Here is a 23,041-nt window from a genome sequence, read left to right on the forward strand (position 1 = left end):
ACGGCCCGGGGCGGCGCTTCGTGCTAAAAAGCGGAGCTCCGCAGCGGCTCAAACACGCAGTTCCAGTTGCAGTCCGCGGAAGTTTTTCTGTTGCTCACCGAGGTTCCCCGGGTCATGGTGCCAGCCTGACTGAGGACAGGACGCTCCCGGGAGACGAATGAAGAACCACCTTCTCCTGCTGTTCAAATACAGGGGCCTGGTCCGCAAAGGGAAGAAAAGCAAAAGACGAAAATGGCTAACTTCGTAATCCGCCCGGCTACCGCTGCCGACTGCAGTGACATCCTGCGGCTGATCAAGGTAGCGGGAAGCCCAGGCTTCTCCTGGGGCGAGGTGCGGGTGGGAGGCGGCTCCGTTTCCGGCCGAGCCCGCCTCGCGCCTCGCCGCAGGTTTTCTCTTCCGCCCGCCTCCCCCAGCCCCGGCCGCGCTGCGCCGCGCCTCTCAGGGCGGGACTCCGGGAACTAATCACCACGCACCCCCACCCACTCTGTTCCCTCTGGGCTGGCCGGGTCGGGGCCTCACTTAGTTATGCTTTTCTCCCTTTCTCCTATGTGCATCGCCCCAGGAACTGGCTAAATATGAATACATGGAAGAACAAGTAATATTAACTGAAAAAGGTAACGCAACAGTGGCGGGGTGGGGGACGAGCGGCGGGTGCCTGTCACCTTCACCGAGGCCAACACTGTCTGCCCCTCCCTGTTTCCCTTTGCAGATCTGCTAGAGGATGGTTTCGGAGAGCACCCTTTCTACCACTGCCTGGTGGCAGAAGTACCCAAAGAGCACCACACTCCAGAAGGTAACCACCCTCCCGTTCCAGAAGCCAGAGACCTAGTGTTGTGTAAACGTAGTGTCTGCCGTGTAGAACCACTGACCACAAAGGGCAAGGTTACTTAGAAGTTGGCCAGAAATAATAGCCAGTGTTCAAACTAATGAGGAAAAAAATAGATGTGCTGCGCTTAATAATAGGGCGGGTTAAAAGAGCTGTTTAAGTGTAAGTATCGGAGTGCGGTGGAGACCGGAACAGTTAGGTATAATGTAATTTGTTGTAATTCAGTTTCATAAATGGTTCTTGTTTGACCCTAACGTAACCTTTTTTGTAATTGTGTTAAATCACATTTTTTTCTTTAATTTGTCCCAATCTTCAGGTTACAGTCTCTAGCTTCGCCATGTACATGGCCCTTCCGTGTACATGGATGGGCGGGGAGGTAACTAAAACATCCTTTACACAATAAAGTAGATGATCATGATAAAAATGAGGTAAGGTCCTATTATCGCACACTTAAAACACGGTAGATCAGAAACTGTAATACTCGCTTCCTGTGTTTGCCAAGGACTATAAAATGGCAAAAAAGTTTAATTTGAAACCTTTGCCTCCATTTGGAATTCTAAACACCCAATAAAAGGGAGTTTTTCTTTTTTTTTTTTTTTTTTTTTTGCTGGTCCCTGTTGACTGGTCAGAAGACAGAGCTAAAAGGGGAAGTTGTTTGGCTGGGTGCTTAAGTTTTTTTCTTAAGTCTGTTCCCCAAGCTAGAAGAAACGAGCAGAAAACATAAGAGATGAGGTATTTTTTAGAAGTATATGGATGTTACATAATACCTGGTTTGGGATACCTCTGCTGCTTCTGGCTTAAAAACTGGGGAGAGCAAATTGAAAGTCTTTTAATTGGAAGGCAAGTTCTGAAATTAAACATTGTACTTTTGGCCTAATGTCCCGGCCTTAAGGAAGCAGAGTTTCTAAACGAAAAATATTTACTATTCTGAACTGCCGTGTAAACCTTATTCCCAAGTCAACATACCAGTATATCGATAGGATGTGAATAATGTGTGTGTTTAGTTTAAGACCATAGCAGTTTTGCTCTGGCAAGTAATGAAAGCATTCTCGCTTCCTAAGTGTGAGATGCAGAGGACTGCAGAGTGGTCAGTCCGCAGTTTTAGCCTGGTGTCAGCCAGCTCTGTAATGTGTGCTTTTTTGCAAATACATACTTTGAGAACAGCGAGATAGTCCATCAGTGGCCTGGACTGCACTGGCCTAATAGTCCATCAGTGGCCTGGACTGCACTGGCCTAAAAGTTAGGAGACAGTCCAGTTCATGGCTACTTTATTTCTATAATACATGCATGTATATTTTTTAAAACCTGTGATAGGCTTCTGATTTTGCAGCTACAACTTGAATGGATTGTTTTTGTCCATAGCTCACATGATATTCTTATTACAGGACACAGCATTGTTGGTTTCGCCATGTACTATTTTACCTATGACCCATGGATTGGCAAACTCTTGTATCTTGAGGATTTCTTCGTGATGAGTGATTATAGAGGTAGGGTTGAGTTTAGGGGGGTGACTCTAAAGAGAAAGCAGGGCTTGAAGTCCTTGAAATGACTGTTTAAATGGTATTTCTCTTTCTTTTAGGCTTTGGGATTGGATCAGAAATTCTGAAGAATCTAAGCCAGGTACGTTTTGGTTTGGGGTTTCTGAGTCTGTAAGGGTTACTGGATTATTTTAATAATGATAAGAACTGGGTCTTGGAAAGCAGATGAAATGTCACTGAGTTTGCATTTTCCTCTCCCCTGTGTGTAACAGGTTGCCATGAAATGCCGCTGCAGCAGCATGCACTTCTTGGTAGCAGAATGGAATGAATCATCTATCAACTTCTACAAAAGAAGAGGTGCTTCTGATCTGTCCAGTGAGGAGGGATGGAGACTCTTCAAGATTGACAAAGAGTACTTGCTAAAAATGGCAGCAGAGGAGTAAGGAGTGCTGGAGTACACGATGACAGCTTGCATTCTGTTTTAGAAAACATTCTCAACTTATCTTGCTTTCTATCCTGTTTGTAGTGAAATAGTAGGACGAGCACCCATTCCAAAGCTTTATTACCAGTGGCGTTGTTGCATGTTTGAAATGTGGTCTCTTTATGATGGCGATGCAGTTTGGAGTCAGATTTCTCCTTGAACATCTTTTGATTAACAACAGGGTGGTGTGATCTTAATGTATATGAAAAAAAACTTCATTCTTGTGAGTCATTTAAATGTGTACAATGTACACACTGGTACTTAGAGTTTCTGTTTTGATTCTTTTTTTAATAAACTACCCTTTGATTTCATCCTTTGGTATAAGCTTTTTTTTATTTTAAACCTATTTTTAATCACTATCAATGAAACCCTTGTACAACCCTTGCAAACATTTCTTAGGAGTCAGTGGACAATACTGAAGACACTCAATGTCAGCAAATACATTGTTTTGACTGAAAATCAAAATTCACAGTGTAAAAAAAAAATTCACAGTGTAAATAAAACCATTATTTAAAAGCATGGAAATATATTTCACATTTAAGTTGTTACACTAAAAGCTGGCCTGGTGTAAGCATTTTTTACTAATCCTTTATTTCTTAAGACATTTTTCTTGCTGTTGAGTTTAAAATAAAAATGGCCAAAAACAACATAAAACTTTATACTGTGTTTCCCTGAAAATAACTTTTAGCCAGACAATCAGCTCTAATGCGTCTTTTGGAGCAAAAATTAATAAAAGACCTGGTATTACATTATATTACATAAGACCCGATCTTATAGTAAAATAAAACCAGGTCTTATATTTTTTGCTCCAAAAGACCCATTAGAGCTGATTGTCCGGCTAGGTCTTATTTTCAGGGAAACAGTGATTATTTAAACAAATATGGAAGGAAGCCAGTTGAATTCTAAGGTTTTATATGCAACAAGATGTAAAAGATGACTTTACATTGACATTGTACACTTCACCTGCAGAATTTTTAAGAGCTTAGAAACCAAGGCCCACAATAAATAAGCCCATTTGTTACACAAGTAAAAGAGGCAGAGGTGGGATTCTGAAACATTGGAAATTATTGGGGGAAAAACTTGTCCACAATAATTTCACCCTATATAAAACACTATTCAGAAGGAAAAGTGGATCACTTTGCTATCAGGCAGGAACGAAAATCCCATATTTTTACAGGAAATTGGCAAACAGGTTGGAGTTGGACACAGGTACCAATAAGGGAAATGAGCATCCCATTTGGAGAACACATTTGTTGGACTGTACCGTTTCCCCTAAAATAAGACCTAGCCAGACAATTGGTTCTAATGCATCTTTTGGAGCAAAAATTAATATAAGACCCGGTTTTATTTTACTATAAGATCGGGTCTTATGTAATACCAGGTCTTACATTAATTTTTGCTCCAAAAGACACACTAGAGCTGATTGTCTGGATAGGTCTTATTTGCGGGGAAACATGGTATTAACATAGTGGGCTTCTAAGAGGAGTACTTAAAACCTCCAGTGGGAAAGAAAAAGTTTTTTCCAGGACTGAAAAAACTCAGAAGGGGCATGAGGAAGAGATAGCTTTAGATAATGGGAACTTTTATTGCTCATTACGTTGCTCTAAATTCCTAAACCTACTAATTACCATGATAATGAAAATGGTAGATGATAAGAACTACTGTACTGATTTCCAAGATTCATGTTTTATAAAAGAAGTCATCAGATACCTGAAAAACAATACTCCTTTCTTTCTGTTTTCCAGGAAATAAATACTGGGCTCCTCGGTTGAAAGGGGATTTTGCCTTGCATCCCCTTGTTTCAGTGTCTGTTACGGCTTCTTAAATTAGAAGGCAGCCATATAAACAAGTGTGATCTTGTATTTAATAAGGAGAGCTTTAGGATTTATGGGTGGCTCAGACAGCATGCAAAGAAAACAGGCTTACAGAGTCCATTCTCAACCAAGATCTTCCTAGGATGGCAAGTAACCATGGAAGAGAGACCCTGGCAAACAAGAGGGGTTAACTAAACACGAGGCTTTTGGGGAAAGAAGACATTTTGAAAATTGTGTTTTAGAAAGAGGGCCTCTGAGGAAAACAACTGCATTCTGACTGCTTAAGTATGTGAATAAATTAGATTAACCAAACGAGTTACAATGTAACTCTTTGTTCTCTCATTCTGCTTAGAGCTTAGCCCTAAAGGCCCAGTGTTGTCACACGAAAGCTTTTATGACGTTTTTGTGTCCATTTTAAAGAAATCCCTTAAGTTGAAAATTTAGAAGCTGAAACCACAACACATCAGCTCACTTAATGTTCATCTCAATCACAAAGACAGCCCTTTAAAAACAACTATAAAACATCCATAAAGCTTGACATCAACAAAGTAAGAAAGCATGTTCTGGGAAAATTACATGAAAGGAAATAATAAACGATAAACCTGGAAGGGGGGGGGAGTCCATGTAAGCAACACCTCTGTAAAGATAACTTTAAAATTACGATTTTACTAAACTGTTATGCCTGACATATTCATTTGGGAAGAACAGTATTTCAGGTCTAAGGACTTGTCAGTTATAATGTGGATGGAAAAGGGGCCACATACTAAACCTGACAAGCTCAGGGGAGGCCAGCATGGCAGGCCCTACAAACACAGAGATCGAAATTAACCACATAAGAGGGTGTGAACGTAAAACTTCCTAAAAGCGGGTCATGGCTGGTAGTCACATCCTAGGTCTGTAGCTTCCTTGACAAAGGTCAATCTTTACCTTAAGTGAGCCTGCCAATTGTCTTTGCATCTAAGATAAGATGCCCTTGGAATGTCAGAGTAATCCCTTTTTCCAGACACCTCAGGGCTCAACCCAGGGCACCAGAGCACAGATCACAGAACCCATCATTGTTATCTTGTTTCTTGAATACCATCTCTGTGCTGTAAATATTAATTAACTATCCTGTACCCCCAATGCCAATGTAAAAGAAGTACGTGTCTCTCCATTTTACTTTTTATCCATCTCAGAGATTTCCCTGCTTTGCTTTCTCCCTCCCCCTTAATCTACCACTGATGGATTTCATGTAACCCCCCTTATGTCTCCTCCTTTGATTCTAATGTATAAAATTAACTGCAAAACTGCCATTCTCTGGAAGATAATCTGTTGAGATTTTGCTTCCCAGCAATTGTCATCAGTGTGGCTCAAACTCATTAAAAGTTCTCTACAGATCTGGACATTTCTTACGTTGACATTTTCATTTGGCATAGTTGGTGGGATTCCAAAGAAGCCCACCCTATAGACCCGGATTCAGTGCTAAATACCAGCAGGGGCCCACTGTGCCTCACAGGCTCCCTGCTTCGCATCCGGTGAACTTGGGTGAGTTTTTCTTGGAATTCAGGACCTCCCTGTTTTAAGGTAGGAGGCACTGACTTTATTTGAGTTGTTTTTAAAAATCCTTGAGGTGGCATTAAAGCTTAAGGGTTGAGATAACTCAGGCTAAGAACAAGAGTTGAGATAACTCAGAGACAGGAGAAAACAAAAATGGGGGCTGGTTTTTAATTTTGGCTTTTCAATTGGAATTGCTTAGTTCGACTCTGAACAAAACCTTTTGCTAGATAGTTGAGAGTTTGAACTTGTTGAGTTCTGAAGATAAGGGGCATTTACTCCCTCCAGCTTGAATTTCGGGTACTTAAGTGACTAAGAATCTATGTGGAGGTGTTTGAGGGTACATCTCAAAATGTGCAGTGGCCCCATAGGGAATTCCAATACAACTGTAATTAAATAATTAACTCGTCTGGGGACGTGCACATGAAGGCTGGTTACCTAGCGCTCCAAGTCCTCACACTTGTACTAGACAGCTGGGGAGAGAAAATGAGGCACATGAGAAGGTTGAAGCAACTTGGGAGCCCCTTGGAGCTCTTATATACAGCACACTTCAACCCTCTACACAATATCACTAGAAAATTAAGACTCTGCAGATCTCAAAAGAAAACTAAAATTAACATGGGAAATCGTGCCTCCAAAGCCAACGAGCTCCCAGACCCCAATCCCATTAATACTCCTGCAGATGTACAGTTCCTAGGGAGCCTTTACTTGCAGGAACTTACAGAAATAGGAAGATTTAACTAGAAGTGGTAGCAACTTAAGATGGTCAAAATGGAGGGGGCAGCCGGATGGCTCAGTTGGTTAGAGCGTGAGCTCTCAACAACAAGGTTGCCGGTTCAATTCCCTCTATGGGATGGTGGGCTGTGCCCCCTGCAACGAAAGAATGAAAACGGCGACTGGACTTGGAGCTGAGCTGCGCCCTCCACAACTAGATTGAAGGACAATGACTTGGAGCTGATGGGCCCTGGAAAAACGCACTGTTCCCCAATAGTCCCCAATTTAAAAAAAAAAGATGGCCAAAATGGAGCTCTTTTGACATCTAAATTTTTTGTGTGCCCGGTTCAAAAAAGCCAGCTCTAAAATCAGACTGAATGAATGGGAAGCTTACCTCAACTGGCAAATACCCTGTTTCCCCGAAAATAAGACCTACCAGGACCATCAGCTCTAATGCATCTTTTGGAGCAAAAATTAAAATATCACCCGGTCTTATATTATATTATATAAGACCCGGTCTTATTTTACTATAAGACATACATAATATAACATATAATATAATAGTAAAATTATATAGTAAAATATATTAATTTTGGGGTCATATTAATTTTTGCTCCAAAAGACGCATGAGAGCTGATTGTCTGGCTAGAGGTTATTTTTGGGGAAACCCAGTAGAAGCTTCTGAAACAGAGCCCAGGGAGATGTTCTCTCCAGGAAGTTAGTGAGAAAATTTTAGAGACCGTCTCTGAACTAAAGAAGGTTTCTGAAGCTGCTCAATGCAACACCCCACTTTTCCTTCTTCTCCAACTGTCCCACTGTACCCTTTACTTTATTGTCAGAACTTACTCTCCTTTCCTCCTCCTCCTTCTCTCTCTCTCTTTTACATCTCTACTGCAGCTCCCTACTTACCTAGTAGACACTCATAGAAAAGCAGACCAGGATAGACTAGGGGGGGAAAAAACCCCAGAAATTCTGGCAGCTCCCTTTAGAGAAAAGCCGGTCTCCAGCAGAGGGGAACCAGTAATTGTATACAAACAGAACTAAGGAATCTAACTAAAGATTCCCCCGACCCTCTCTAGGACCCTAATGAGTTAGCAAAGCAATTTGAATTAACTGTTAGAACATATCATCTTGGCTATTCTGACCTATTCCAATTAATGCACCTACTGGTTTCTGAGAGAGAGCAAAGCAACAGAATTACTAAACAAGGTTTGAGGGGAAACTCCTGCAGAGGAGTCTGCTTTTATTGTAAAAAGTCAGGTCACTTTAAGGATTGTAGAAAACTGAAATGAGATTTAGGAAAAAAAGAAAAAAAAAACAGAAGCAAGCATAGGGCTGCTCCAAGGACTATGAGAGGGCATTTCCCCTTACTAATACTTTAGGAGAAACTGAAATTACCATAAAAGAGGAAACTACTAAGGCCCTTGTAGATACGGGGATACTTTATCTGTTCTTAACCCTAACTGATTAAGTTGCCCTCTTCCTCGGAGTAAAGCTTCTGTACGAACGGTAGGGACATCTAATCAATCAATGTCTGTTTTTAAAGCAGAACCGGTTCCCTTCCAGCTAGAGAATGTTACAGGGCAACATATATTTTAACAAGTCAAATCTGCCCCAACTCACCTGATGGGTGAGACTTTCTTGAAACCAATGACGCCCACATATCCTTCTCCCAGAAGGGTGAAATGTATTTAGAACTAAATGAATCAGATACTGAACCAACTGGGAAAACAACGATTTTAAAAGAAACTACATGAAAGGACACTAGTCTTGAGACTGACTGAACGTTTATTACAGGATGTTCCAATGCAACTTTGAGCCTCTTCCAGTACAGATATTGGCAAGATTAAGTCACCTGCTCCTATTAAAATAACTATTGATAATACTTTTCCTCTACCTAATATTTGCCAATATCCTTTAAGGCCTCATGCACTAGCTGGAATTAGCCCATTATAAAGATTACTTTTAACAGTGGGGGCTTATAATTCTATGTACAAGCCCCTGTAAAAAAAAAAAAAAGCCCCTTTTCTTATCCTTCCAGTAAAGAAACCCAAAGGGAAAGGATGGAGATTTGCTCAGGATCTCATAGCTATAAAGATATCCTGTGGTTCCAAATCCATATACCCTATTATCAGCTACTCCTGTATATACTGCCAATATTTTTCAGTGATAGATTTACGTAGTGCCTTTTTCAGCATTCCTGTAAAACAAAAAAAAACCAGACAGGAAATACGTCTCTGCTTTTCCACCTAGGAAGATCATGAGTTTACTTGGACAGTAATGTCCCAGGGGTATACAGAGTCCCTTATTTGAGTGTCCCCTATTTCTCTCAGATACTAATAACTGATTCAGATGATATTGAATTTCCCAGAAATTCCACTCTAATCCAATATGTGAATGATTTACTCTTATGCTCTAGGATATATTACACTCCCAAGAGGACACAATTTACCTATTACAGTAGCTAGCCATAAAGGGATATAGAGTCTCAAAGAACAAGCTTCGATTCTGTTTACCCCAAGTAAAATACCTTGGTTATCTAGTATCTAAAGATAGGCTACTAATTAACCCTGAAAGATTCAGAGGAATAATATCCTTTCCTCTTCTACAAACAAACAAACAAACAAACAAACACAGCTTAGAGTATTCCTGGGTCTAACTGGATACTGTCATAATTGGGTTCCAAATTTTTCATTAATGGCCCAGTCTCTATATGTCTTATTAAAATTAGATCAACCTGATCCCATTTAATGGAACCCCAAAAGAAAGAATGCTGAAGATGCTCTAGAGAAAGTATTATCAAAAGCTCCCACCCTGGGACACCTTAATTATGAACTTTCTTCCTTTTTATACATGAAAATAAAGGAAAAGCTTTAGAAGTTTTAACTCAAAAAACAGAGAGATCATCATAGACCTATAGGATATTGTAGTCAGCAGTTAGATTCAGTAGCCAAAGGGCCCCCTCCCTGCAAGGGCGCCATCTCTGCTACAGCCACGTTATTCAAACAAACAGAAGAAACAGTTACGGGCACTCCTTTATTTATGTTATACATTCTGTTGAATCTCCACTGAACTCTCATCATCCTCAACACTCCATCAGTCGACTGGCTTCTTCTTATGAACTACTCGTGCTTTCTGCACCTAATATTACTTTAACTTGATGTAACAGTCTTAACCCAGCAATTCTGCTACCTTCTTTGCAGGATGAAGACATCCATGATTGTGTTTTGCTTACTGACCACCTTCTTGTTCCTAGGAATGATTTACAGGAAACTCTTACAAGTATTAATAATGCTGACTTAAGCTGGTTTACAGATAGATCTTATCTGAAAGATAAACAGGGAGATTACTAAGCTGGATATGCAATAACATCCATGGTGAACATAAATTGAAGGTTCTTATTTACCTCAATAAGAGTTGCCCAACAAGCTGACTTAATTATTCTAACACAAGCTTGTCAATCAGCCAAAGATCAAATAGCCAATACTGATAGTTGCTCTAGTGAGCTATCTTTGGTGTAACTCACAACTTCAGAATATTGTGGCAGCAGTGAGGCTTTTTAACTTCTTCAGAGCAGCCCATAAAGAATGGAAAACAGGTTTCAGAATTATTAGATGTCAAACAGCAACCAAAACAATTGGCAATTATCAAAATTCCAGGACATTCTAAAGCCACCAATATGGAAGCAAAAGGAAATAATTGAACTGGCATTGCAGCTAGACAAGCAGCAATAAACAGCCAAATTATCCAGACTTGAGAATGTTTCTTCTCCCTATTAAATCAATAAAAGACTCTCTTTTATAGTTCCAATGGACAGCTTCAGAAGAAGAAAAGAAAATATGGCAACAAAAAGAGGGAACCTCTGACCCAAACAGATATGGCTTGGACGCAATCAGAAACAAATCTCACCTATAGGGGCTCAATTACCTATACTTCAACATGTAAATGAACTAACACACTGGGGTCTTGAAAAGATGATTTAATGGAGTAAACAATATTAATGGAAACCTTCTTCCACTTTAGCTCATAAATGGTATAGCAGATGTTTTATCTGTCTAACATATAACCCTGGAAAATCACTCCATGGGTCCCAACGGCATTTCCCACTTCTTTTAGGTACATTTGAGGTACGTTAATTGGATTTTATCCAAATGCCACTATCCCTAGGATACAAATATGTGTTAGTTATAATTTGTATGTTGTCTCACTGGGTTGAAGCACTCCCTTGCAGGAGAGCAACAGCCTTAAAGGTAGGTAAATTAGTATTGGAAAAAATAATCCCCAATTGGGGAATTCCCTCTGAATTACATAGTGGTCAAGGGACTCATTTCACTGGGCAAATAATGCAATCCATTTGTAATATTTGGCCTATTCTACAGAATTTTCATTGTACTTATCACCCCAGTCCTTTACATTGGTGGAATGTATAAATGGTACAATTAAAACTCAACTAGGTAAATTTTCAGAAACTTTTAATCTCCCTTGGCCAGAAGCTCTCCTTATAGTGCTTCTCAACCTGAGAGCTACTCCTTTAGGTAAACATAGCCTTTCTCCTCATTAGTCATTGGTCACCCTATGCGTCTGGATGAAGGGATATATGAACCAACCTTACTAAAGAGAGGCATTAAGCATTAATATCAAGGACTTATCAACCAGCTTCAAGAAATTGATAAATTGGGTGGCTGGATGGCTCAGTTGGTTAGAGGGCAAGCTCTGAACAACAGGGTTGCTGGTTTGATTTCCAGATGGGCCAGTGAGCTGTGCCCTCCACAACTAGATTGAAAACAACAAGTTGGCACTGAGCTTCCGGAGGGGTGGCCGGATGGCTCAGTTGGTTAGAGTGCGAGCTCTCAACAACAAGATTGCCAGTTCAATTCCCACATGGGATGGTGGGCTGTGCCTCTTGCAACTAAAGACTGAAAACAGCAACTGGACTTGGAGCTGAGCTGTGCCCTCCACAATTAGATTGAAGGACAATGACTTAAAACTGATGGGCCCTGGAGAAACATACTGTTCCCCAATATTACCCAATAAAATTTATTTTTTAAAAATTGATAAATTAGTTACTGATCCACTTCAGTGTGCTCCCAGGAAACGAAGACTTCAAAGATCTTGACTCACAACCAGGAAATTTTACCCATTGGAAATCAATTAAAGACTCTCCAACCCCATTGGAAGGGACCTTATTGGGTATTACTAATTAATACATGTGCAGCTAAACTTAAAGGTGTTAACTCAAGGATACACATTTCTCATAATAAAAAGGGGGTGCCTAAATGTGATGGACATCTGCCCCTGTGTGACACTCGCCTTCACCTACATAAGACATCAAAGACTCCTTTGATGAGAAGCTGCTAACATCAGAGGTAGACAGCTACTTTAAGACATCAAGAAGGCCTATATACCTACAAATTGATGTTGAATTATAATAAAAAAACATTTGTTTGATTGTTTTTACTTGTCTGCTAATGATATTAGTCACAATATTTATATTTGTTCTTTGGGCTTTTCTCAAACCCTATTCTTATATAGCCCAACTGTTAATAATTATTGAAGGTATACGAGGTATGATAATTAAGTTCATGAACTTGCCACCGTGAGCTTACACTGGGCAGCACTGTACGAACAGCTCGGTAAGGTTTCGTAACCTTGGTATATAAGTGTCTCACAGCTGTTTTCGTGTCGATGTGTGGCAGTGTCTTCCTGAGTGGCGTTCATTATTGTTGCTGCATGTTTTTGTGTGCTGTCGCGAGAATGTCTGAACTTGAATTAGAGCAACGAACAACATTAAATTTCTTGTTAAACTTGGCAAGAGTGGAAGTGAAATCAGGGACATGTTAGTCCAAGTTTATCTGGATAATGCCATGAAGAAAACTGCAGTGTACAAATGGATTAAATGTTTTTTTGAGAGGAGCGAATGCGTCACTGAAGAAGACAGGTCAGGACAGCCAATAATGAGCAAACTGATGAAAACATGGCAAAAATTCGTCAAATTGTGCATCAAAATCATCAGCTGACTGTGAGAAGCATAGCAGACCACGTAAACATTGATAGAGAAACAGTTAGGAAAATCTTCACTGAAAATCTTGGCATGAGAAAGGTGTGTGCAAAAATGGTCCTGAAGGAGCACCGATGAACAAAAGGAAAGGAGAGTTGAAGTTTGCCAAGAGCTTTTGGAGAGGCAAGATGATGTTTTGGGCTGTGTTATCACTGGTAATGAAACATGGGTGTATCAATATGACCCTGAAACAAAGCATCAAAGTACTCAATGGAAGTCAGCCAATTCTCCACAACTAAAAAAGTTCCATCAGTCTGAATCAAGAGTCAAAACGATATTGCTAACTTTTTTTTATATCAGAAGGATTATTCATTATGAATTTGTACCAACTGGACAGTTAACCAAGTTAACCAAGACTACTAACTATATTAATTCAGATGGAAGCTGAAGTGGTTATTTAAAAAGTGGCCCTCTATAATGTCTACTGAGGCACAGGAAATTTACTTATGAAACTCTTTCTGTCTTCCTGGCCTCTTGAAATTTTTTAGATGGTAATTTTTTTTAAGTGTGTTTTGCCAGGACCCATCAGCTCCAAGTGTTCTTATAGCCTTGGCCCCAATTAAACCTTAATTGGGGCAATTAGTTCCCAATTGCACAACTAGCAGGAATCAGATTAATAATGAAAGACACTTGAGTGCTTCCAATGGGGAGTAGATGGACCATATTAAAATAATAATAACGATACCAACAACAACTTAAATAGTAAATGGGAACCCATCTCATGGTCAGATTGTAAAAACTGAAGGGATGTATGGTGTGCCCTCAAACTATAAGTAAATATTATACTAGATGCAAAATGCAGAAAAGTGAGACAGACAGCAAAACTTGGATCGTAACACCTTGTAGGTTAGAAATGTTACAGTGGTTTCTTTTCCTTAGTGAAGGCCCATAAAATCTGACTGCTTCCCATTTACCTGTCTTTCCTTTTGAAAATAAATCAGCCTTGATCGCCATCCAAGCTTATGGTCTTGCCCCATCCCCAATGGTCCACCATTTCAGCAAGATCAGTGATGACACTAAGACTTCCTAGGAATAAGCCTTCTTAGCACCATGGGTCCACATTATCCAACCAAAAGGTTGGTCATCATCAATGTATCCTTTGCACTGATTTATGACCAACAGAGGGAATATGGACAAAAAAGGGGCCACATACCAAACCTGACAAGCTCAGGGGAGGCCAGCATGGCAGGCCCTACAAACTCAGGGAAGGAAATTACCAACATAAAAGGGTCTGAACGTAAAACTTCCTAAAAGCTGGTCATCACTGTTAGTCACATTCTAGGCCTATAGCTTCCTTGACAAAGGTCAATCTTTACCTTAAGTGAACCTGTCTATTGTCTTTGCATCTAAGATAAGATGCCCTTGGAATGTCAGAGTAATCCCTTTTTCCAGACACCTCAGGGCTCAACCCAGGGCACCAGAGCACAGATCACAGAACCCATCATTATTATCTTGTTCCCTGAATACCATCTCTCTGTGCTGTAAATATTAATTAACTATCCTGTATCCGCCAATGAAAAAGAAGTATGTGTCTCTCTCCATTTTACTTTTTATCCATCTCAGAGATTTTCCTGCTTTGCTTTCTCACTCCCTGTCATGCAGGGACTCATGAGGGGTCTCAGCTCCCACTCCCCACATAAGAACGCAGGACATGGTGAGTCCAAAAAGGAACACCCACGGAGCCATAGATAGGGGAGTCATACCACTATATTCTCGCTGGTGGCTGGGTTGGAGACACAGGAAGAAGGAGCCCCACGGTCTGCAACCTACCGTCCGCTTTTCTGCCAACCAACCCACCCCACTTGCTAGCTGCAATCCGCTTTGCAAACTGCAATCCGAGCTTGCTAGCTCAGCCACAATCTTCTTTTTTTTTTTTTTTTTTTTTTTTTTAGTTTCAGGTGCACAAGACAAAGTAATACTTAGACGTTTATATTTATATCCCTCACACTGTGTGAACCCCCCACATCTACTACCCCTCTGACATCGCACAGAGCCATTACATTTCCACTGTCTCTATTCCTAATGCTGCACTCCACTTCTTGTAAGTATATACATACATATATATACATATAAAATTATAGTTGGCATTCATTATTGTTCAGCTGCAGGTGTACAGTGCAGTGGTCAGGCATCTACATCATCCCTGAGGTGGTCTCCCAAATGGGACACGTGTCCATCAGATACCCTACAAAATCTTTACAACATTATTGATTACGTTGCAGAAATTAATTTTCAAAACCCCGTGGCCATCTTGTGGTTACCGACTGTTTTCTAATCCCCTCTCCTTCCCCCTTATTCCCACCCCCCCGCCCATCTAGCAACCTGCTGTTTTTCCTCTATGTCTCCAAAACTGTTTCTGATTAGTTCATTCACTTATTCTCTTTAGATTCCACATATAAGTGAGATCATATGGTATTTGTCTTTCTCTGTCTGACTTATTTCACTTAACATAATGTTCTCTAGGTCCATCCATGCTGTTGCAAATGGTAAGATTTCTTTCTTCTTTATGGCTGTGTAATACTCCATTGTATAAATGTACCACAGTTTCTTAATCCAGTCATCTACCGATGGGCATTTCGGTTGTTTCCATGTCTTGGCTATTGTGTATAGTGCTGCAATAAACACAGGCATGCATAAAGATTTTTGAATTGGAGTTTTGGATTTCTCCGGATAGATACCTAGGAGTGGAATTGCTGGGTCATATGGTAGTTCCATTTTCAGATTTTTGAGATACCTCCATACTGTTTTCCATAGTGGCTGCACCAATCTGCAATCCCACCAACAATGCACAAGCGTTCCCTTTTCTCCACATTCACGCCAGCACTTGTTGTTTGTTGATTTATTGATGATAGCCATTTTGACTGGGATGAGGTGGTATCTCGTTGTGGTTTTTTGCATTTCTCTGATGGTTAGTGAGGTTAAGCATTTCTTCATATGTCTGTTTGCCATCTGTATGTCCTTTTTAGAAAAATGTTTCTTCATGTCTCTGCCCATTTTTTACTTGGGTTGTTTGGTTTTTTGGAGTTGAGTTGAGTTTTTTATAAATTTGTGATATTAACCCCTTATCAGATATATCATTGGCAAATATCTTTTCCCATTCAGTAGGATCCCTTTTTGTTTTATTGATGGTTTCCTTTGCTGTGAAAAAACTTTTTAGTTTGATGTAATCCCACATGTTTATTTTTCTCTTACTTCCCTTGCAGGAGGATATATCAGTAAAAATCTTACTCGGGTAATGTCTGTGAAGTTTCTTCCTATATTTTCTTCTAGGAATTTTATGGTTTCAGATCTTACATTTAAGTCTTTAAGCCATTTTGAATTTATTTTTGTATATGGTGTAAGGAGGTGGTCCAGCTTCATTTTTTGCATGTGTCTGTCCAGGTTTCCCAGCACCATTTATTGAATAGACTGTCTTTACCCACCGTACATTCTTGCTTCCATTGTCATAGATTAAATGGCCATATAGGCATGGATTTATTTCTGGACTCTCTATTCTGTTCCATTGATCTATGTGTCTGTTTTTATGCCAGTACCATGCTGTTTTGATTACTGTAGCCTTGTAGTATAATTTGATGTCAGGTATTGTTATACCTCCCACTTTGTTCTTATTTCTCAAGATTGCTGAGGCTATCCGGGGTCTTTTATGGTCCCATATAAATTTTAGGATTATATGTTCTATTTCTGTGAAAAACGTCATTGGTAGTTTGATAGGAATTGCGTTGAATATGTATATTGCCTTAGGCAGTATGGACATTTTAACTATATTAATTCTTCCTATCCATGAACATGGTATGTGTTTCCATCTATTTGTATCTTCTTTCATTTCTTTCTTCAGTGTCTTATAATTTTCTGAGTACAGATCTTTTACTTCTTTGGTTAAATTTATTCCCAGGTATTTTATAGTCTTTGGAGCAATTGTAAATGGGATTGCTTTTTAATTTCTCCTTCTGATGTTTTATTATTGGTATATACAAATGCAACTGATTTCTGAATATTAATTTTGTATCCTGCTACTTTACTAAATTCATCTATCAGCTCTAATAGTTTCTTGGTGGAGTCTTTAGGGTTCTCTATATATAGTATCATGTCATCTGCATATAATGACAATTTTACTTCCTCCTTACCAATTTGGATGCCTTTTATTTCTTTTTCTTGTCTGATTGCTGTGGCTAGAACTTCCAGCACTATGTTGAATAGAAGTGGAGAAAGTGGGCAACCTTGCCTTGTTCCTGATCTTAAGGGGAATGGTTTTAGCTTTTCCCCATTGAGTATGATGTCAGCTGTGGAGCCACCATCTTCTTGCTAGCCCCCATTTGCTGCTAGCATAGCCACAGCTATTATATTAGTGGCCAATGGCTCACTGGTTACAGATGACGGCCAACTAGCCACAGCTGATGGCCATCCAATCACAGCTGATGGCCATTTACTACCCGAGCCAGCACCTTTCCACGTGAGGGTGAGAACCTGGAAACTGCTCTCCTGGCTCTGTCCCCACACTCCCCCTTAATCTATCATCAATGGTGTCATGAAGGGTCTCTAGGCCCTCTCCCTACATAAGAACGCAGGACATGGTGAGGCCAAAAAGGAACACCCATGGAGCCATAGATAGGGGAGTCATACCACTATATTCTCGCTGGCGGCTGGGTTGGAGACACAGGAAGCAGGAGCCACACGATCATCGGCTTCTCTGCCAACCAACCAACTGACATAGCCACGGCAGTTATATCAGTGGCTAATTGGCTAACTGGTGTGGGGACAGAGCCAGTAGTCCAGTTTCCAGGCTCTTGGCCTCACATAGAAAAGTGCTCACTCGGGTAGTAAATGGCCATCAGCTGTGATTGGATGGCCATCAGCTGTGGCTAGTTGGCCGTCAGCTGTAACCAGTGAGCCATTGGCCACTAATATAACTGCCGTGGCTACGCTAGCAGAAAATGGGGGCTAGCAAGAAGATGGTGGCTGAGCTTGCAAGGGCGGATTGTGAGAGGTGGATGCCGCCAGTGAGAATATAGTGGTATGACTCCCCAATCTATGGCTCCATGGGTGTTCCTTTTTGGCCTCACCATGTCCTGCGTTCTTATGTGGAGAACAGGACCAGAGACCCCGCATGACACTCTGCATGACACTGGTTACAGCTGACGGCCAACAAGTCACAGCTGATGGCCATCTACTACCCGAGCCAGCACCTTTCCATGTGAGGCCAAGAGCCTGGAAACTGTTCTCTGGGACTCTGTCCCCACAAATGGATTTCATGTAACCCTCCTTATGTCTCCTCCTTTGATTCTACTATATAAAATAAGCTGCAGAGCTGCCATTTTTTGGAGCATTTTCTTAATCTGTTGAGCTTTTTCTTCCTGGCAAATGTCATCAATTTTGTTCAAATATACTCATTAAAGTTCTCTACAGGTTTGGACGTTTAAGTCGACAACTATATAAGGATGTTTTGGGGTTTTCTGTGTGTGTGTGTGTGTGTGTGTGTGTGTGTGTGTGTGTGTGTGTGTGTGTTTAAAATAACTTATTTGCTAATTATGTCCCTTAAAAGACTTATAAAACAAAAAATTTTGATATAGTAGTAGTGCCCCCTTACCCATGGGGGATATGTTCCAAGACCCCCAGTGAATGCCTGAAACCGCGGATAGTACCAACCCTATACATACATGCCTATGATAAAGTTCAATTTCTAAATTAAGCACAGTAAGAGATTAGTAACTAAAAATAGAAGTTTTAATATACTGTAATAAGTCATGTGACTGTGTAAGGGTGACACTACATCTTCTATTTTGAGATTTAAACCTCTAATGTAATTCCATTTAACAGTGTAGTTTAGCTTGGGACTTTTTGAAAGTTTTTCTTTTCTTCGCTTCCCTCCCCTCCCACCAAACCTTAATGATTCTGTTTACTATATATTTACTATGCAGACCAATTTCAATAGTTCTGTTTACTCCAGACCTTACCTATACCAGGCTCAATAACCCTATATCCTCACGGAAACCTCCAGGACACTGACTGGAAAGAAGTTTTACATCTGCATAAGATCCACTCCAATCCCCGACACAAACCAGCCTCTGGGAAGAGCCTTTTTCCAGGAATTGCCCAACCAACTTCCCCTTTCCTTTGTTCTGCCTCTCCACACGTGCCTATAAAAAACCTTTTGGCAGTGCTGGGGGGCGGGGGAGGTGGCCTGCGGACAGGAGGCTGCCATCCTCCCAGAAAGCCGGCATTCTGAATAAACCTGCTTTTCTTTCCACCAAGCTTGCCTCTCAAGTTTTGGCTCTCGTGCGGTGAGCAGCCTGACCTTTAGCACAGTAACAACTGTTGTCTCGGTTTCTGTTTCTACCTCTCTCTCAAAATTTCTTATTGTACTATATTCACCTTTTCACTTAAAGGAAGCACTTACAGATTCTCTTAGGGCAAGGACGAATTGCCAGCATCGCTACCTTTGAGCTTTGGAGCCACAAGTAAGTAAAATAAGGGTGACTTGAACACAAGCACTGCAATACTGCCACATCCAATCCGATAATCCAGAGGGCTACTAAGTGACGGATGGGTGGGGACCACTTACAGCGTGGAGATGCAGGACAAGGGATGATTCATGTCCTGGGCAGGACAGAACGGGACTGTGCGAGATTTCATCACTGTCACTCAGAACCATGGGCAATTTAAAACTTAAGAATTGTTTATTTCTGGAATTTTCCATTTAACATTTTTGGACCATAGTTGACCGTAGGTAGCTGAAATGGTGGAAAGTGAAACCGCAGATAAGGGAGCACTACTGTACTCCTAAAACAGGAAGTAGCTGGATTTACCCATGAATAAGCTTCAGATCCTGCCATAGTATAGCCATGGTCTGTCATCCCAACTGATAGGTAGGTAGATAGATAGAAATGAGCAGGAGAAGGAGAGACCTAGCCCGGGTTAGGAGGCCACTTGCTGCAGCTCCTACTTGGGTCAAGACCCTTTGCAGCTGCCCTCACTTAGGGCACCAATGCCTTACTAGCCCAGCAGGGTTCCAGGCTTACACATGCCCCTAAATCAAAGGGAGATGTTGTTAAAAGCCAGAGAAGGAAGACACCCGCTTATCAGAGCACACATCCTGCTTATCAGGATCCTTTTAGTGAGCTTCTCAAACAAATCCTAAAAAGAAAATTGACAGAAACTGCCTTGAGAACCAAAGGGAAGGACTGAGCACCTCAGCAGGAGAGAAAGAGAGAAAGAAGGGAGAGGGGGCGACAATTCTACCCACAGAGATAAAAACCCTCACACAATGTAAGGAGAGTCCTTTCCCTCTCTTGGGTCAGCCCGCTCCCTGTCTCAGAGGGAGTTTACTAGTAAACTTTTCGCTGTTCTTTGCTAACAAATGCTGTCTCTTGACTGAATTCTTTTCTTCAAGAAGACCATGAGCTGAGGTGCATCAGTCCTGGCAACACAACCAAAGCCCAAGATCAGCGACTGCTTAGATTTATGGGATAGTCTTTCTCTAGGGAAAGGAAGTAGAGTCTTTTTCACAGAAACACAGAAGCAACAATACAGAAGAAACCTAATGATTGATGAATGCCTTACACCCACTCTACCCTATCCTCTGAGTCCTCAGCAGGGCCTAAGTGGATGGCACTTAATCACTGCTCCATGAGGCAAGTGGCTGCTCAGCAGCAACTGATGGAGTTGGCCATGACCTGGGAAACCGGCTACCATCCTCCTGACTGTGGCAGGCTTGGCCTCCTCTTCAGAGTCCGTAGGTGGCCATGTCTGCTCCTAGGATTCTATCTGTTTGCTTGACTGGCCTCATCTTTGTGGGGGTTTTTTTTGCTTCATCATCTCTTCCTGTGGATTGTCACCTCAGGGTGACTTGTGCTTCATTATTATCCCTTTGTACTGCCAGTCTGGGCTTCAAGCCAGTCAGTTGTTACCCACAGCTCAGACTGACAGGCCTATACCCTTACTGAACCCACCAACATCATCGAACCCCATCATCATTGCCTTTGTTGTCCCACCGTATCAAAGGCCACCAAATGCCCTTCCTTAGAATGTTCTCCAGCAATCTACTCCCCCAACACCTCTTTCTTTCTTGTGGCTCCAATGTGCACAGAAAATGTTTTAGTAGCTTCGAGATGGTTATCAACATAATAGTGAATAACAAATAAGAGCTAACATTTAGTAAATGCTCACTAGGAACCAGGCATTATGTTTAGCACTTTATATATATTATTTTCTCATCTAATTCTCAAACACCCTATGAGGTAGGTACTATTAATTAGTTATTTTGTCCCCTTCTTCCGCCTCCCCCCCCCCACTCCGGTTCAAGCCGTTGTTTGAGCTGGCCACTCACGCTGGCTGTCAGCCACTCATGCTGGCTGCCGGCCACTAACTCTGGCCACCAGCTGCTCCTGGCAGCACATGGTAGCCCATGGCAGCACACGGCAGCCCACATCAGCTCACGCCAACCTCCGGCTGCTCACGGCAGCCCAGCTCCAGGGAGAGCTGTTGTTCACAATCTTAGCTGTAGAGGGCACAGCTCACTGGCCTATGTGGGAATCCAACCGCTGACCTCGGCGTTAGGAGCATGGCGCTCCAACCACCTGAGCCTTCGGCCGGCCCTATTAGTATCTTTTAGTAAAGAGAAACTAAACCTCAGAGAGGTTAAGTTGCCTAAGGCCACATAACTAGGCCTGGGAATCAAACTCCAAATTTCTCAAACCCCTCGGCGTTCACTGTCATAGTCTCAGAGAACCTCATATTCTCTATAAGAAGAATTGAATTTAGTGTTCCTTTGGATTATACTCTAAGGAATAATACGTATAAGCATTTTCTCAGTCATCAAAATCAGTAGTGGCTGCACATTAGAATGGCCTAGAAAGCTTTTAAGAAATTAATACCCCGCCATAAGCGACTCCTAATTTAATTACATTTTAATGGACATTCCAGGCTTGAGATCCACTGATCTAAATAATCACCTTGTAAGCGAATCCTACTTACAATTATGAATACAACCATTTCAGTTTGTGTTTATGCTGCTCATCTTGACACCACATCATTGACACTATGCTCTTCTCCAGCAAAGACCAGCTGAAGTGACATTATACTATGTGAAGGAGAACCTCGTGGAGAGCTTTGAGAAAAATGGTGGGAAAATTGTGTCATCCAATTACATACAATGCTGAAACCAAACTGTGTTCCTTTGTGTTCCTTTGCAAGCAGCAACTTCATTTCAGCAAAACATCTTCCCTCACATTAAATGTTCATTTGAATTTTATTAGTTTGGTAGTTTTGTTTCTATTTGAATTGTAAATGTATACTGGTTTTATAGTTGTATAGGCGCTATGAACATAAAATGTTCATATCTAGTATGTCTGTAGTAAGTAATATAATAATTTCAATCACCACTGGGGGTCTGTGAAAATTATTTCCTTTAAAAGGGGTCCATGTTACTCAAATTATTGCCCTGACCTGCTTCTATTTGGTTAAAAGGGGGGGGCAAAGTGTCAGAGGTTAAGACTTTACCCAGTGGGCCCAAACTTGATCAAATTCGGGTTTGATTTTTTAGCAAGAGTATTTCATAGATGATTATTTTCCATCAAGAAGCATGTTATTTCTGGTTGTCTCTTTCTGTGACACTAGAAGCCATATGTATGTGTGTGTGTGTGTGTGGGGGGGGTGACCAGTTAGCTCAGTTGGTTAGAGCGTTGTGCTAATAGCACCAAGGCTGCCGGTTCGATCCCCACATGGGCCACTGTGAGCTGCGCCCTCCTTAATGAATACGTAGGTCCACTGATTCACTAGGAGTTGCAACATGGTGACATTCTATTTCTACCATTCCTTCTTCATTTTTTTTAATTGGGAAGTATTGGGGAACAGTGTGTTTTTCCAGGACCCATCAGCTCCATTGCAAGTCATTGTTTTCGATCTAGTTGTGGAGGGCATTCCTTATTCATTTATTAGCTAAAATACTTCTAGAAACAGAACTTTTCCCCATCTTGTATTTCATTGCCATGAAGTATAGTTCACCCAGCAAAGGCAGGATAAATCCTTGATACTTCCCTTGTATTTACTAGATTTCAAAAGGATGAATTGGCTTCCCCAGCACCTTTCTTTAAATATATATATATATATATATAACTTTTATTTAAAAGTGTGTTTTTCCTG

The 23,041-nt window shown here is 41.1% G+C and overlaps 1 protein-coding gene and 1 long non-coding RNA gene across 2 annotated transcripts; one reads left to right on the plus strand and one right to left on the minus strand.

Moving 5' to 3' along the window:
- Positions 1-53: 53 nt before the first annotated feature.
- Positions 54-3,096, plus strand: SAT1 (spermidine/spermine N1-acetyltransferase 1). The gene is made up of 6 exons (XM_019713799.2): positions 54-297; positions 563-614; positions 710-793; positions 2,212-2,313; positions 2,406-2,446; positions 2,577-3,096. The coding sequence occupies exons 1-6, from the start codon at positions 232-234 to the stop codon at positions 2,745-2,747; spliced, it is 516 nt and encodes a 171-aa protein (XP_019569358.1). The 5' UTR covers positions 54-231; the 3' UTR covers positions 2,748-3,096.
- LOC141569721 (uncharacterized) lies at positions 1,818-2,169 on the minus strand. Its single transcript, XR_012493479.1, has 2 exons — positions 2,045-2,169; positions 1,818-2,010 (listed from the first exon to the last, which is right to left on the minus strand). It is a non-coding gene; the product is annotated as an uncharacterized LOC141569721 (long non-coding RNA).
- Positions 3,097-23,041: the final 19,945 nt, after the last annotated feature.

The sequence above is a fragment of the Rhinolophus sinicus genome, chromosome X (genome assembly GCF_036562045.2).
Source record: "Rhinolophus sinicus isolate RSC01 chromosome X, ASM3656204v1, whole genome shotgun sequence".
NCBI classification, from domain to species: domain Eukaryota; kingdom Metazoa; phylum Chordata; class Mammalia; order Chiroptera; family Rhinolophidae; genus Rhinolophus; species Rhinolophus sinicus.